Below are 15829 nucleotides of genomic sequence, written 5' to 3'. Positions count from 1 at the left end.
TATTTGGAGTAAGTTGTAGCTCCTCCTTGCAGCACTTACATAATTGTGATATTTTAGATATATTCATACAATAAAAATATACATTCAATTGTTTTATTACCTTATTTAGTCTATTATATATGTTGAGGAAAAACAAACATTATTAGTGAACCCTTAGAAGAGATATTTTGATACCATTATTGATAACATCATTACTTAATATTTTTGAGTGGTGTGGTGTCCCTCCACAAACTCTCACACTCTTTCTCTTTTGTCTTTTTCTTAACTATTTTTCTCTTTCTCTTTCAAAATTCACAACCAATCATAAAGCCAACTAGGCAAACAGCTCATAATAACGCTTCTAAAATATCACTCGCTCATACAAAAACACACAAACACTCTCCCCTCTTACTCTTTTCTTCCTTCAAACAAACTCAAACCATGCTTCACTATATATATAATTACACACCTTACTCTTCACTCTTAAATCTTAACAAACCAAAATCACAACCTCTTAACGGCATAACAAACTCTTATCTTCAACTCCAAATTTCACAATCAAAACATTTTCCACTGATCTCCAACACATAAAAATGTTTAACACCAACAACACTTTCTCTTCACACCCGTCTACCTCCGACACATCATTGCCGAATTCAGAGGGTTCTTATGGGACGTTAGTTACCAACGATGAGGTACGGTTAGCTGTGAGTACCCCGAAGAAGCGTGCAGGGAGGAAAAAATTCAAGGAGACTCGCCACCCGGTATATAGGGGCGTGAGGAAGAGGAACTTGGATAAATGGGTGTGTGAAATGAGAGAGCCTAACAAAAAGACTAAGATTTGGCTAGGGACTTTTCCAACAGCCGAAATGGCAGCCCGAGCACATGATGTTGCCTCAATGGCATTGAGGGGCCGTTACGCCTGTCTCAACTTTGCTGACTCGGCGTGGCGGCTCCCTAAACCTGCCACCACACAGGCAAAAGATATACAAAAGGCGGCTGCACTAGCCGCCGAGGCTTTTAGACCAGACAAGACTTTAAAGACTAATGATATTGAAATGGATGTAATAACTAATAATATTGAAATGGATGTAGGTTCCTCAGCCACAGAGGAGCAGAGTATGGTTTGTATGGAAGAGCATGAAGAGGGAGTGATGAACATGCCAGAGTATTTTAGGGATATGGCGCTAATGTCCCCTACATATAGCTTTGGTTATCATGGGTATGAAGATATTCATGTAGAAGACTTTCAAGATGAAGAGGTATCACTATGGAATTTTTAATTTTTAGTTTTAATTTTATTTTTATTTTTAATATGATTAGAATTTTTAATTTTGATGTGTTTGGTTTATTTGTTTTTTATTTATTTGTGGAATGGAAATTGTCTTTACTTCAACCTTTTTATGTACATAGGTTGAATTGAAAAGACAACCCTTTTATATACATAGGTGCATCTTATCTTATCTTATTTTTTTTTTTTTTTTTATGAAAGAAGAATATAATTTTGGTATGTCAAAACATGTTTATTTATGTGCACTTTCATATTTTGACATTAAATATAATCTATTGCTACCCTTGCTTAGGTAATTAAATTAACTTGAAAAGAGGTAAAATCAGTGTCTGCTTCTTATTCTTCTCTTCTCTTTTGTAGGATTTTAAAAAATGGTTTGCAACCATATGATTTGGGTTGTGACATCCAATTTTTAATGTCTCTACATCCGCAATGAGTGCATTAGCCGCATTTTTCTATATATCAAGAATTGTGATCGTTTCCGTGTGACTGCGGTTGAGCCTTTCGGAAAGTCTCACTGAGTTAGACAAAATATTAAATTGAGAGTAACTGCACAAGTAAGTTTTGAACACCACAACTTCTTTCAAAACTTTAAATCATCACTTATATGTTGTTCAAGTTTAACTCTTCTATCAAATATGAGACATTATAACAACTGCAAACCCTACATTATTGTATTCGGTCGGTTTCTCTGTTTATGTCTCGGCGAGCGGACAACAATATATTTGGCAAAGTGCTAATAATAATGTGCTTTCTTCATACTTCATTATGAATAGTCATTCACAGTTTGCTACTATAATCAGAAGCAAGTGATTAATATGCTCAGCAATTTCATTCAGAATGGTATGTATCTAGTCTTCTCTACTCTTTCTCTTTGTATGCATTGAGGAAAAGAAAATAGCATCACATTTTCATATTTCAAACTTCTTTATTTATTAATTAAGGTTAAAATAAAATGAGTTTAAAGACAGGATTATAAACTAAGAATGCTTAAATATAATGAATTTAAGTCCACGTGAGTTTAACTCAGTTGTTAGAGATATATCATTAATTATATATGCTTGACAGGAGTTCGAACTCCGAACAAGCCACTTATTCACCTTAAGAGAATAGACATAATTTAAAGGTGGACCATATTATTTTTAGTAAATTTTAATAATATAAATATTTCGCTTGTTCCCAATTTTTATCATTAATAGAATTCTCATTTAATTAACAACATACTAGTTAAAGAGGTTAAAACATGTTAGTTCATGTGAATTTGATTCAGTTGATAGGACGTTGCATTATATATACAGGGACTGAAATTTAAATTTGAACATCTTATTTATTAACCTTAAGGATAAAATTTTCAGCCACTAAATTACTTAAAAAAAAAGAAGCTAAATGATGACAGTGAGTCATTTGTTAATTTTTATTGCAATTTTATAGTAGTTTTATAAGTTTTTAGAGTATTGCATGGTCAAAGAGAAGAATTTATGAAGAAATTAGCACATAAAAGAGTTTGAAGACAAAAGACCAAAGAAGAAAAAGACTTAGAGTGTGTTTGGATGAGAGATTCTAGAAATTCAAGGGATTTTAAATACTAGGCAATTCAATTGATTCAATTGAATTCCCTTGATTTTCAAATTCCAGTGTTTGGATAAAGTGTTGAAATTCCATTAATTGTAAAATTCTTTGTTTGGATAATGTCATTGAATTTCCTTCATTTAATTTTATTTATTTTAATAAAATCGACCATAAACATAAAATTAGCCGAAAAACCTAAAATTGAAGATAAACGCTAAATCGGCCGAAAATCCAAAAAATCGACAGCAAAAACCTAAAATCGGCCAAAAACCCAAAAATCGACTATAAACCCTAAAATCGGCCGAAAACCCAAAAAATCGGCAGAAAAACCTAAAATCGGCCAAAATTCCAAAAATCGAAAATAAACCCTAAAATCGGCTGAAAACCCAAAAAATCGGCCGAAAAACCACAAATCGACCGAAAACCCAAAAAATCGGCCGAAAACCTAAAATTGGCCAAAATCCAAAAAATTGACTATAAACCCTAAAATCGGCCAGCAACCCGAAAAATCAGCAGAAAAACCAAAAATCGGCAAAAAACCCAAAAATCGACTATAAACCCTAAAATCGACCGAAAAACGAAAAATCGACCGAAAAACCCAAAAATCGACTATAAGCCCTATTATCGGCTGAAAAATGGGTTTATAGTCGATTTTAGGTTTTTCAGCTGATTTTGGGGTTTATAGCCGATTTCAGGATTTTGGGTCGATTTTAGGTTTTCGGACGAGTTTTTTGGGTTTAGGGATGATTTTAGATTCTTCGGACGATTTTTTGGATGTTGTCCGATTTTGGGTTTTCGGTCGATTTTTGGTTTTTCGGCCAATTTTTTGGGTTTTCGGCCGATTTTAGGGTTTATAGTCGATTTTTGGAATTTTGGCCGATTTTAGGTTTTTCTGCCAATTTTTCGAGTTGCCGGCCGATTTTAGGGTTTATAGTCGATTTTTTGGATTTTTGCCGATTTTAGGTTTTCGGCTGATTTTTTGGGTTTTCGGTCGATTTTTTGTTTTTCGGCCGATTTTTTGGGTTTTCAGCCGATTTTCGGGTTTGTAGTCGTTTTTTGGAATTTTGGCCGATTTTTCGGGTTGCCGGCCGATTTTAGGGTTTATAGTCGATTTTTTGGATTTTTGCCGATTTTAGGTTTTCGGCCGATTTTTTGGGTTTTTGGTCGATTTTTGGTTTTTCGGCCGATTTTTTGGGTTTTCAGTCGATTTTTGGAATTTTTGCCGATTTTAGGTTTTTCTGTCGATTTTTTGGGTTTTCGGCCGATTTTAGGGTTTATAGTCGATTTTTGGGCTTTTGACCGATTTTAGGTTTTTTCTGCCGATTTTTTGGATTTTCGGCCGATTTAGCGTTTATCGTCGATTTTAGGTTTTTCGTCTAATTTTAGGTTTTACGATCGATTAGTAATTTTTAAAAGTTTATAGCGAAGAAAGAATTTCAAATTCTTTGGTTTTAGGTGTCATTTTGAAATTCTCTAAATTTAACTTGAACAAAATACTTCATAAATTTCCATCATTTTGAAAATTCTTCAAATTTTCATCCAAACAATGGAATTCACCTCAAATCATTTGAATTCCCTCAAAACATTACTTTACCTCAAAAAATTCCTCCATCCAAACACACTGTTAGAAAATATTTCAAGATTTTGAGCTCATTCAAGGCTTGCACTTCTGTTTTTATCGCGCCCCACCATGATTCAATCGTGCAGCGATTTTGTTACTATGTTATAGCACGTGACGTCATCAAAGCATAAGCGAAGTGATACAATCCAATATTTTAATGACGTGTCAATTAAACCAAGTGAGTGGGATGCGATGTGTCACGTGAGGGAGGGGATTTGGCTTTTCTTATGCAAATATAAAGGCAGCAGCTATATTGATCAGGGAGGACTTTTGGCAGAGAGGGATATACATCACGTTTCGGCGAACAAGAGAAGAAAAAAACAAGGTTTCGCCGTCGAAGCAATTCATCAGTTATTCATATATAATTTTCTCAACTCTTTTGTTATGTCAATTATTATTATGAGTAACCAATCTCATTAGATTAGGAATTATAGATGATTCTCTTTGAAACTATCTGAGCCATGTAACTACGTGTTCTAGTTTATTCAATGAAAACTTATAATTATTCAGTTAATCTTGTGTTTATTGCTTTTCGTTAATTGATCACTTTCGAATTGATTTTAAGTTATAAATCACTGTTGACCCTAGGGTTTATACTGGAACTAGATTAATTGTTTGTCAATCGTAATTGCTATAGGAATATAGAATTAATTGGCATGATTGTTAATATAACTTCGTTAAAGCTTTTGATAATATTAGTTTCGCCTAAGGAATTAGGGTACTTTATTAGATAAACGAGATTGATGAGCCAAGAAATTGGACTCGGTCTATTTTGTTATATTGTCGTAATTATAAGAATTTCATTGTTGAGGGCTAGAACTTAGAGTACCAGTTAGGGACAAAGAGATGATTCAAAATAATTCCTAATCGTCTTTCTCTCATAAAAGTTTACGTTTCAACTTTCTTGCAATTTTAATTATTGTCATTGTTACTACACATCAATCTGAAAACCCCCGTTTGCAATTTATTTATTAATCCTAATTTAATTTAATTGTCTAGTTGAAAATACGAACAATCCATGTGGATACGAATCTTATAAATTTTATTACTTAACGACGAATTTAGTACACTTGCTAAAATTGTCATCACTAAACCATGCCAAATCTTTCATTTCGTTATTTTTTAAATAAAAATTAGAGTGCAAAGTTATTATATGACATACTACATTTGTCTTGTACTTTTTCTTCGTCTCAAAATAATTGTCACTTTAGAAAGAAAATAAATGTAGTATTTATTATTTTTTATTAACATATCCTTATTTATATTATTTTTAAACAGAAAAAGATTATATATATATATTTTTTGGTGTCAAAGTATTAACTCAAGTAAAATCTAATAGGCTTAATTGCACTTTTAGTCCTCCTGTTTTGCAAGATCAATAAGTAATTTTGGCCCCTTTATTTTAAAATCAAACATTTTTACACCCTATTTTAATTTTTTTTGCACTTTTGATCCCTCGTTTCATTTTATATGCCAAAAATGCTGATGTGGCCCTTTTTTTTATTAGGTGGAATATAAAGAGACTGATGTAGCAATACACATGGCAAATAATACGTTCCGAACTGTTTTTCTAGTATAAAATTTACACTATATCGGAAAACATTTTCCGAATTGCTAGGGGGTAAGGGAGAAAGTGAGCGGGTGGAATGAGAAAATTTCTGATGTGTGAAGAAAGGTGGATGGAGAATCACACCCTAAAAAAGTATGATGATCCGTCAAATAAAAAAAAAAGTATGATGAGAGATTCAGAATGATTTTCTCACATAATAACAACACTAAATTCCTTTTAAAAAAACTAAAATATACTATGACCTATATTTATCGAGAAATATATTGCTAGGAAAGTAACCATTTTTTTATTTTTCTATACTAAGGCAAAAATTATTGTTAATCTGCTCATAAAAAAATTATTGTTTTTTTTTAACAAGCCAAAATAATATATATATATATATATATATATATATATATATATATATATATATATATATATATATATATATATATATATATATATATATATATATATATATATATATAGTTTTCCAGCACAAGAAGACTAAGCATGGTTACAAATAGAGTCAAAATACAAGAACCAAAAGAAACTATACAAGACCCAGACAAATCATAGACTAGATCCATGAATTTTAATAAGTGGAGTCAAGATCATAACTTAAAAAAATATAAGTTGTTATTTATATCAATGTAATAATTATAATATTTTTTATACAATTTGAATTCTTTTAGTTTCTTAATCAATACTCTGTTTTTTTTATACAAATTAATCAATACTCTTAAGACACTAATTAGTGTTTTTATTAATTTTATAATTTATTATACCTAATGGATTGACTATGTAGAGATAATAATACCTTATAAGTAGGGTCATTGTATAAATATATAAATTTTAACTAAAAAAATAATAGGCAAAAAATATAATTAACTCTAAGGGAAAGGGTAGTTTATATACACTATTGTTCTTGATACACCAAAATAGTCTCACATTGTTTGGTGATCGAAGCTAAGGGTAGTTTATTTACAACACTCACACATTTCAAACCACCGAGACGCCTTTTCTATAAGGACAAAACCGTGACGGATTTACCCCAAAGTGGATAATCTTTCGGAGATGTGAACTTGACTGATAAGAATAGATAACAATAAAGTAAAGGACGAGAAAGTAAAGAGCAATTAAAATAAAAGAGTGTGCGAGTAGACACACGAGGTGGTTAAGTATTTCGAATCCCTCCTTTATTCTTGCTTGGTAACTAGCGTTATACTTTTCTTCATTACTAGTTATAATCTATCGGATTAATTTCCATTAAAATAAGTCTAGTATTACTATTCTTATTTCTATTGCAATCTGAATTAGGACTACTAATCAATGCTTCGATAGGTTTAACCTTTGTTTCATCGTATCATTACCTTTAACGAGTTCAGCCTTGTAGAGTGCATTCTAACCTTTAGAAGTTAAGTATTTAAGAAGTTCTCTACGCCCGCTTAACTAACCTATCATTGCAGAATTTAACTATGTGTGATTCTTAATCCTGCCCCCTTCCTCATATACTGAATTTAATGGTCTCATGGTTGGTCGGATGAATTGTCTTTTTAGTCTGACCTATTATTCTGTTGTCACGGGATCAGTTAATTTCCACTAGGTTCATTCAATAATGTGATCAATATTAAGAATGAAGAATTAAAACAAGACAATTATAGAAAATAACTTAATAACAATCGAATATAAACTTTTTCGAACCATAATTACATGTCTCAAGCATTCATAAGGGAGTTCATCTACTCGACCTAACCTAGGAAAAATAAATTACAAAGACAATAAAAGAAAATAACCTTATTGGCCATGGAGTTCTCTATCCCTCCTTGCCTCCTCGTTAGAGTTCTCCTAACTCTAGAGTGAATATTGAACAACTCTCAATATTTCTGAATAAATAATTGTGAAGGAGGAAGACTCTATTTATAGTTTTTCAGCTGGATTTGGGCTTTTTTTGCGCATCCATCATGGCCACAATGGCGTTCAATTTTGCCTCATCGTGGCTACGATGGGTCATATCGTGGCACAATGAAGGTTTTTCTCCAAATTTTCTGTTTTCTTCAACCGTCTCCATCGTACCACGCTGGATCTCATCGTGGCTACGATTGTGCGCACGTTTTATTACGTTTTTGCCTTTTTTGATGTTTTTTCCACTTTTCTTGCTTCTTGGCCAAGTAACTTCATTTTTCTAGGTATTTGCTTGCTTTTGGTCTTCAATTGCTACTAAAATTATCCTAAAATGCTACTAAAAACATCATATAATTGACTGTCATCATTATGCTAAAACTTTTAAAAATTTGAATAATTTTTTACAAGCATCTTTAGAATACTATAAAGAGTTTCGATACAAAACTATATAATTGTTTAAAATGATCAAAACTATATCATTTTTTAAATTTGAAAAGGTAAAAGAAACGAAAATCTCAACCTAAAAATCAAATTTTGTGTTCCTATTTTTAAGAACTTTTTATAACATTCTAAACATGTCTGCAAAATAATATTTCAAAATACTGGTTTAACAACAAGGACTAAAAATACATGCATAATAATTTTATAGGGAACAAAACATGTCACTCTTTTTATAGCGACTAAAAACAAAATTTGATAATTTATAGGGACTAAAAACATATTTAACACTTCTATTTATTATAGATTTAAAAACAATATGTAACAAAATAGGGTATTGATAGTTTCGCAAGTGTACAATTGTCCTAATAAAAAGTATCAATTCCACAGACACTAATGAAGAATAGAAAAAGGAAAATGTCTATCTATATATTTATAGGGCTTAGTTAGAAAAGAAATATAGTATATGTAAATATTCATCTTAGAATTATAAGACTTCACCATAAAAATAAATTTTCAAATCCAATCATTTTCTATTGTCATGGAAAATGTGAAGTGATAGAAATAGTCACAAGAAAGGGGTTTGAATCGTGACTCTTTTAAAATTTTCCTTATAAAAATTGCAACTCAAAAGAAAACGTTAGAATGATCTCAGAAGGATCTGGTTAGTAATAAAACGAATTCAAAGTGAATTGTGTGCTTAGTGTTTGCTTAAAATATAAGATAAGGAAAGAGAGAATCAACACACAGTGATTATACTGGTTCACCCCGAATAGTATGTGTTACGTCCAGTGCTCACGCTCCGTGAGTATCCACTATAATCTTGAGATACTAGTAATCTCAAATTACGAACCTCCTTGATCTAAATCAAGATCAATAAACCTTAAGCCCTACAAGCTTAATATCTACCTCAGTCCTACAAACTGAAGGTGTCACTCAATCAATAGTTACGTATTGACTTGAGTCAATACTTTCTTTTACAATAGAGTTTGTTGGATCACAAGCTTACAAATAAAACTCAATCAGGTTGAGAAGCTTATAACAGATGCACTCAGTTTACTCAGTAGTACACAAATCCAAGATGTATGATTTAGAGAGCTGGGGGTGAGAGTGGAAGAGTTTGATAACTTGCACGAAAAAGACAAGTGTAGATCTGATAGTTGTAGTGTAAACTCTTGAATCTTCAAAGCACCCAAGTGTGCTATTTATAGATGTAGTTTGCTCTGAGTTTTGTGGCCTCCAAGTAAGTTGAAGTGGAGCCAAAGGCTAGCCGTTAGTCCTTTTAAAATTCAGATCAAATAATATTTGATGAGAGAGAAGATGCTACTTAAGAATGTTCTCAGAATGATGAAGTCATTGAGGAGCATGAGTATGAGCATCTAAGAGCTGTATGAACTTGTTCTCCACGAACAAGCACTGTAGAAGCCTTGTTGTATCAATAACAACAGCTGGATACAGCTGGATCGAATCTGTAAAGAATGTGCAGAAAGTTTGCTTGATCTTGGGACGTTCTCAGATCGTTCTCCAGAAGTTTACTGATACTTGGTCTAGATCAAATAGAGAGGTGTGCTTGCTTGTTTTGTTGCGTGGGCCTCAAGGTATTCATGAAGATCAGAAGATAATATCTGTACTTCTTATCCTTTTACTATTCATATGTACTTGTGAAAGTACAAGTAACTTTCTCTTTGTAAGAAGGATATAGTAGAATATATTTTGAGAAGCCTTTTGAGAAGTACACTTTCAGAATTGTTGTCTAGATCTCATTGGTCCATAATATGTCTTCAAATAATCTCTGATGAGAAATAAATTGTCAAGACATGTTTATGTTTATTCCTTAAACATGACCAAATAGGAAGCTTGCTTTTACTATCTTTTAATCCTTGCCTTAAATGACTTATATCCTGTAGAGATTCTCTTCAATAAAGTCCTATGCAAAAGTGATTATTTGTCTCTTGTTCAGGTGTCATGAAATAAGTGCTTATTGTTGAGATATATTCTTGCACGTGTAAAAAGTGCAGACTGGAGAATGTTCTCTGATCATTCTCATAAACTTGTAGTTTTCAACAATTTCAAGTAGAGTGATATATAATGAATGAGCTTTAGTTCCTGTCTATATTAATCACTCAAGAGCACTTGTTGGATCACAATAAGTGCTTGTGTTGAAGTACTAACCTGGAAAAGTTTATACCTTGAACTGGAGAATGTTCTCGGATCATGCTTGAAACAATATTCAACGCTTTTCTTAAGGAGTGGGACATATAATCTTGTTGCTGCAAAACTTCCCATAATTCCTTTTGATGTTTTCACACATTGTTTTATGTTCGTTGAGTATCTTTGAGATTCTTCAGTAAAGGCGTGAGTGTACTCATAATGAGAATGATTAAAACCTTTATGCCTTGTGCATAAGCTCCTTTGTAAAACTCATGGAAAATCATTCTCAAACATTGTTATATTGAGAAGCTTTGGTAGGATGATACTTTGACGTTAATTGCAATGGTAAATCCTCAAAGCATGTAGTGCAAAATTCAATGTGAGTTTTGCCACACAACATCAATCCTTTTGTAGCTTGTAATCCTTTTGTAACATCGATCCATAGTATATTCTTTTGTAGCTTGTGATGCAGGTTTTTCATCATGATTTTTCCTTGAATATTTAATTCTCATTGTAAACTTTTTGATGAAGATGAAGACTATTAGCCATGAAGTTTACTTTCTTGCTTGAACCTTAAATCAATCCTCGTATGATTCAAACAACAGTCTTTAAAAAATCTTCTTGATGCTTGTGATACTACTGTTGTAATTATGTGATGATACTCCAAATCTTTCATTGTTTGAGTATATAAATGCACTTGTTGATGTGAGTGACTTCTAGCTCGTCCACTTTTGCTAATATCTATCTTTCAACAAAAACTCAAGTGCAAACATCAGTAGATCACCATTCATAAAACTTAACATTTGTTGTTATTAAAACATTAAAATGGATTTTGCCTCAATAAAATATCCCCTCTCAGGCTAATTAACGAGGATAACTCACATAAGCAGATAGAACATTTATGCCACCTCAAGCACATGGTTCTTGGACATATCATTTAGATAAGAACATAAATCACCTTCACCTTACATCTGGATCCTTCACCTTCATGTTCTAAGATTTTATAAAATAAAGAGCTATATGAATAAGATTTGTTAGAAATTTCATTCAACTAAAGCATCAAACAATAATTTTTTTTTTTTGAAAGATAAAACAATAAATTATGAAAAGTATATTATTAGATCACTTTCCATAATCCTAAGATGAAAAGAGAACAACTCACACATAGACATGGTGAGCCATTGCAAACTAATCTAAAAACAGAAAACTAAAAGAACAAGAAAGTAAAAACTTAAAAATATATTATAAACTTTGGAATTGATTACCAGACTGAGAGAAAATTTGTTGTTGTTTAAGGTCTTATTTAAAGTCTAGTAAATCATCAAAAACCATGATTCCACTTATTCATTTTAAGAATGAAATTTTTAGTCAATAGATCATTTAAAAAAAATGGATGACAGTCAATTATCTGATTTTTTAGTAGTATTTTAGAATAGTTTTTAGTAGTTTTAGTAGCAATTGAGGACCAAAAACAAACAAATACCTAGAGAAATGAAGTTACTTGGCCAAGAAGCAAGAAAAGTGGAAAAAACATAAATAAAAAAAAAAGAAGGGCAAAAACCGAAGAAAATGCGCGCACCATCGTACCCACGATGAGACTCATCGCAACACGATGAAGGCGGTTAAACAAAATGAGAAAATCCATAACAAATCTTCATCGTACCACAATAAGAACCATTGTGGCCACGATGAGGCGATTCTGAACGCATCGGGGCTACAGTGGATACGATGGAGCGCAGGAAAAAAGGTCAAATCCAACTAAAAAACTATAAATAGAGTCATTCTCCTTCACAATTATTCATTCATAAATATTGAGAGCAATTCTAATATTCAAGTATAGTTATGAGAACTCTAAGGAGGAGGCAAGGAGGGCCAAGGAACTCCGAGGGCATTAAGGTTCTTTTCTTTTTATTGTCATTGTAATTGTATTTTCCTATGTTAGGTCGAGTAGATGAACTCCTTTATGAATGTTTGAGACATGTAATTTGGTTCGAATATGATTATATTCAATTGTTATTTAGTTATTCAATATAATTTTATTGCTTTAATTCTTTGTTCTTAATCTTGATCACATTATAGAACGAATCCATAGGAATTAGCTGATCTTGTGACAACAGACTAATAGGCTCAAACCTAAAGACAATTCAACCAACCAACATGAGACCATTAAATTCAGTACCTGAGGAAGGGGGTAGGATTAAGATTCACACTTAGTTAAATTCTGCATGTTTAGGGTATCAAACAAGGTAGGAGAACACGTGAGAATTTGTTAAATATTGAACTTAAGGGTAAAAATACTATAAAAACAAGAGGGAAACCTACAAGCAGTTGACTAAACTTTATTCAAATTGCAATAGTGATAAGGAATGGTAACACTGAACTTATTTTAATAGAAATTAATCCGTCTGATGGATAACAAATAGTAAGGCAGGTAACGCCAGTTACCAAGCAGGAATAAGGGAGAGATTCAAAACACTTAACCACCTCGTACATCTACTTGCACAACCTTTTACTTTAATTGTTATTTATTTCTCTGTCATTTATTTAATTGCTATTTACTTCCAACAGTCAAACCCTTTCAAAACAAACAAAGTGAATGCAAAACATATTTATTTTCTAAATTCCTAAGCGAAACTAGTAATTTTGGCACAATCTTTGTGGAGACAATAACTTACTACTTTATTATTTGATAACGATTTTATGCACTTGCAAAATCCATCAGAAACGGAAAATCGTTTGTTCGAATTTACATGCGTATTAAAAGTTCAGGTACTTATGGACAAAAAAAGTTTTATATGCCACTAGCGGGCCAAGCAAGCGCGTTCCGCTCCTGCCTGTGTTTAACTTATGTAAAAAAAATGCTTGATGTTATAATGAGTTTTTTAATAAAAGACTTTTGCTACTAAAAAAAAGTGTCTTATGTTATGGTTAGTTTGTTAATAAAAGATTTTTGTTGCTACTAAACAAAATCAAGGGTATTATTGGTATTATTGTTAAGTGTTATTTCAAATGATAGTGAAGGGCAAAATGGACCAAGGAAAAATCCAGCCCAAACTCCCCTATCCCCTTTATATATTGTTATAGATAACACGTATTGTTTTCTGAGGCAAAAAATGGCACACGTTATCTTAATTATTATGTGGGTGTACTCCTTTCTTTCAAAATATAATTGCTTTATAGAAATGCGAAATTGTATAATACATATAAAAAATTTCAATTTAATGATACATTAGATCAATAAATTATTAGGTAAATAAATATGTTTTCGAAAGAAATCATTTTTATATCATTTAAAATATTATAATAACTAAATAATATTTATCAAAATTGCAAAGAAGTACAATATTATATTTTTTTGATTTTTTTTCACTCATAATACTCGTTTTTGAATTTTTTTATGAAAAAAATGTAAAAAAAATAGTATAATGTTTATAAAACATTGAACTTGTGTTTTTTCTTATGAAGTTATCATCTCTGAAATACAATAGTTGACAAATAGTTTTTTGGTTTATAAAATAATCGTTAATTTATTAATTAATTAATCTAATGTACCAGTACATTGAAATTTTTCATATGTACCGTAGAAGCTCCCGAAAGAAATTTGTATCAAAATAAGTGTTGTTTAGTTAATTTCTACATATATTTTATTTATTTTGATTTTTTTAATATATATATATATATATATATATATATATTACAAATGAAAAAAAGGTAAACGAACGAAAATTGTGTCGCTAAACTTAAATTGTAGCAAAAGAGATTGAACTCAGAACCTTTAACACTATAAACCTATGATCCGAACCACCACACTAACTTTTCAAAGTACATATATTCATTCGTTTCTTTCTTTTTTTTAAAATTTTTATGAAATAATTTTAGATGTCATTTATTTTGAGACGAATAAAGTACTATTTCCTATTAATTTTATAATTACAATTTATTTCTTTCGAGAAAGAAAAAATTAGCTGATAAAAAATATCTCGAATCAAATGCATTAATTTGATAAAAAATATCGGAAAGTAGTGGTATACTAAAAGATATTTTGATAACATTATTGCTCTTTTTGACCTTGGTGTGGTGTCCCTCCATAATTTTGTTTGTTACTCAGGATCTTTTTGGTTTGCAGTGAACATAGGCCATAGAAGTATTAAATATTAAAATTATATATGCCGACATCAATAAAGAGAAACAAAGCTGCAAATTTAACTTCAAGAACACCTCAAGATATAGTAATTAGTAAATTTCATTCTATTTATTACTGCATGCGTGTAATACATCTAAATATTCCGATTAAAAATTAACGGATGAAATCATATGATAGTTACTTTTTTTTATTTAATCTAAAACGTTTGATTATAATTGAACTGTCGAGATTTATAACAGAGTGATTTTTTTACAATAGTTAATCTAAATTCATTTACTAGAGGTTTTTGTTTCGAATTCAACTATATTAAAAATGCAATAGTATTAAATTTTTTGAGGAAAATTTTTAACGTGTATTATATTGAATAACTCCAAATATTAATCTCAGCAATTATATGCGAAGTATCCACGATAAAAGCAAAGCGGTAAAAGAAAAGAAGAAACAAATGTAGCCATTGATCTCAAAACATGTGGCTGGAAAAGAGGAACTCGATTGTCCCATGTACATAAAATCCAAACAAACATAGTGTACGAGAATTCACGATTAAAGAAAGGGAAATGAAAACTACCTAGTCAACTGATCAACTGTTGGTTACTCCTCGTACCTACATAGAAGCTATGCGCATGTGCTGTTAAAATCATAGTGAAAAATATCGGTGAACTAGACAAAAACTGCACATGATAATTTATAGAGTGGTTCCAACATTAAATGAAAATTAAATCAAACTTTAAAAGTGAGATGTTTTATTTTCCTTTAGATTTTATTTCTTCGAAACAAAATTATTTATTTATTAAATAAATTATAGTAATTTTTATTTAAAATTCTTTTGCAATCAATAATACATTTAATCCTTGTTGAGAGAATGAATTCTCTCCATTACATGAGGGAAATAGTACGATCCCAGCCATTGATTTGTGAGGAGAGATAAAAGAAAAAGAGGAAAAAAGTGAATTAAAAGATGGAGATTAACAAAATTGAGGAAAATAAAATTGAGAGAATTCATTCTCCTTATTGAGATGTTGATCTAAAATAAGATTTTTTTTTTATATAAATCAAGAGTATCTAGACATCAGAAGAACAATAGACATTCCAAATCATATGCTTATAGCTCCAAATATATTTTTAGAAAAAGAAAAGAAAAAATATATATACAAGGTGAGATTATGTCTTACCCCAAAAAGA

At 30.9% G+C, this 15829-nt stretch overlaps 1 protein-coding gene across 1 annotated transcript; it reads left to right on the top strand.

The window, feature by feature from the left end:
* Window positions 1-373: 373 nt before the first annotated feature.
* LOC123903998 (dehydration-responsive element-binding protein 1A-like) lies at window positions 374-2502 on the top strand. The gene is made up of 2 exons (XM_045953697.1): window positions 374-1241; window positions 1631-2502. The coding sequence occupies exons 1-2, from the start codon at window positions 573-575 to the stop codon at window positions 1658-1660; spliced, it is 699 nt and encodes a 232-aa protein (XP_045809653.1). The 5' UTR covers window positions 374-572; the 3' UTR covers window positions 1661-2502.
* Window positions 2503-15829: the final 13327 nt, after the last annotated feature.

Source organism: Trifolium pratense, linkage group LG2, assembly GCF_020283565.1.
Source record: "Trifolium pratense cultivar HEN17-A07 linkage group LG2, ARS_RC_1.1, whole genome shotgun sequence".
Classification (NCBI taxonomy): Eukaryota; Viridiplantae; Streptophyta; class Magnoliopsida; order Fabales; family Fabaceae; genus Trifolium; species Trifolium pratense.
This window is presented reverse-complemented; position numbering and strand designations above follow the sequence as displayed.

Coding starts and splice junctions, on each gene's coding strand:
- LOC123903998 (XM_045953697.1), top strand. CDS start 573: ATGTTTAACACCAACAACACTTTCTCTTCACACCCGTCTACCTCCGAC. Junction 1,242..1,630: donor AAGACTTTCAAGATGAAGAG/GTATCACTATGG, acceptor TCTCTTTTGTAG/GATTTTAAAAAATGGTTTGC.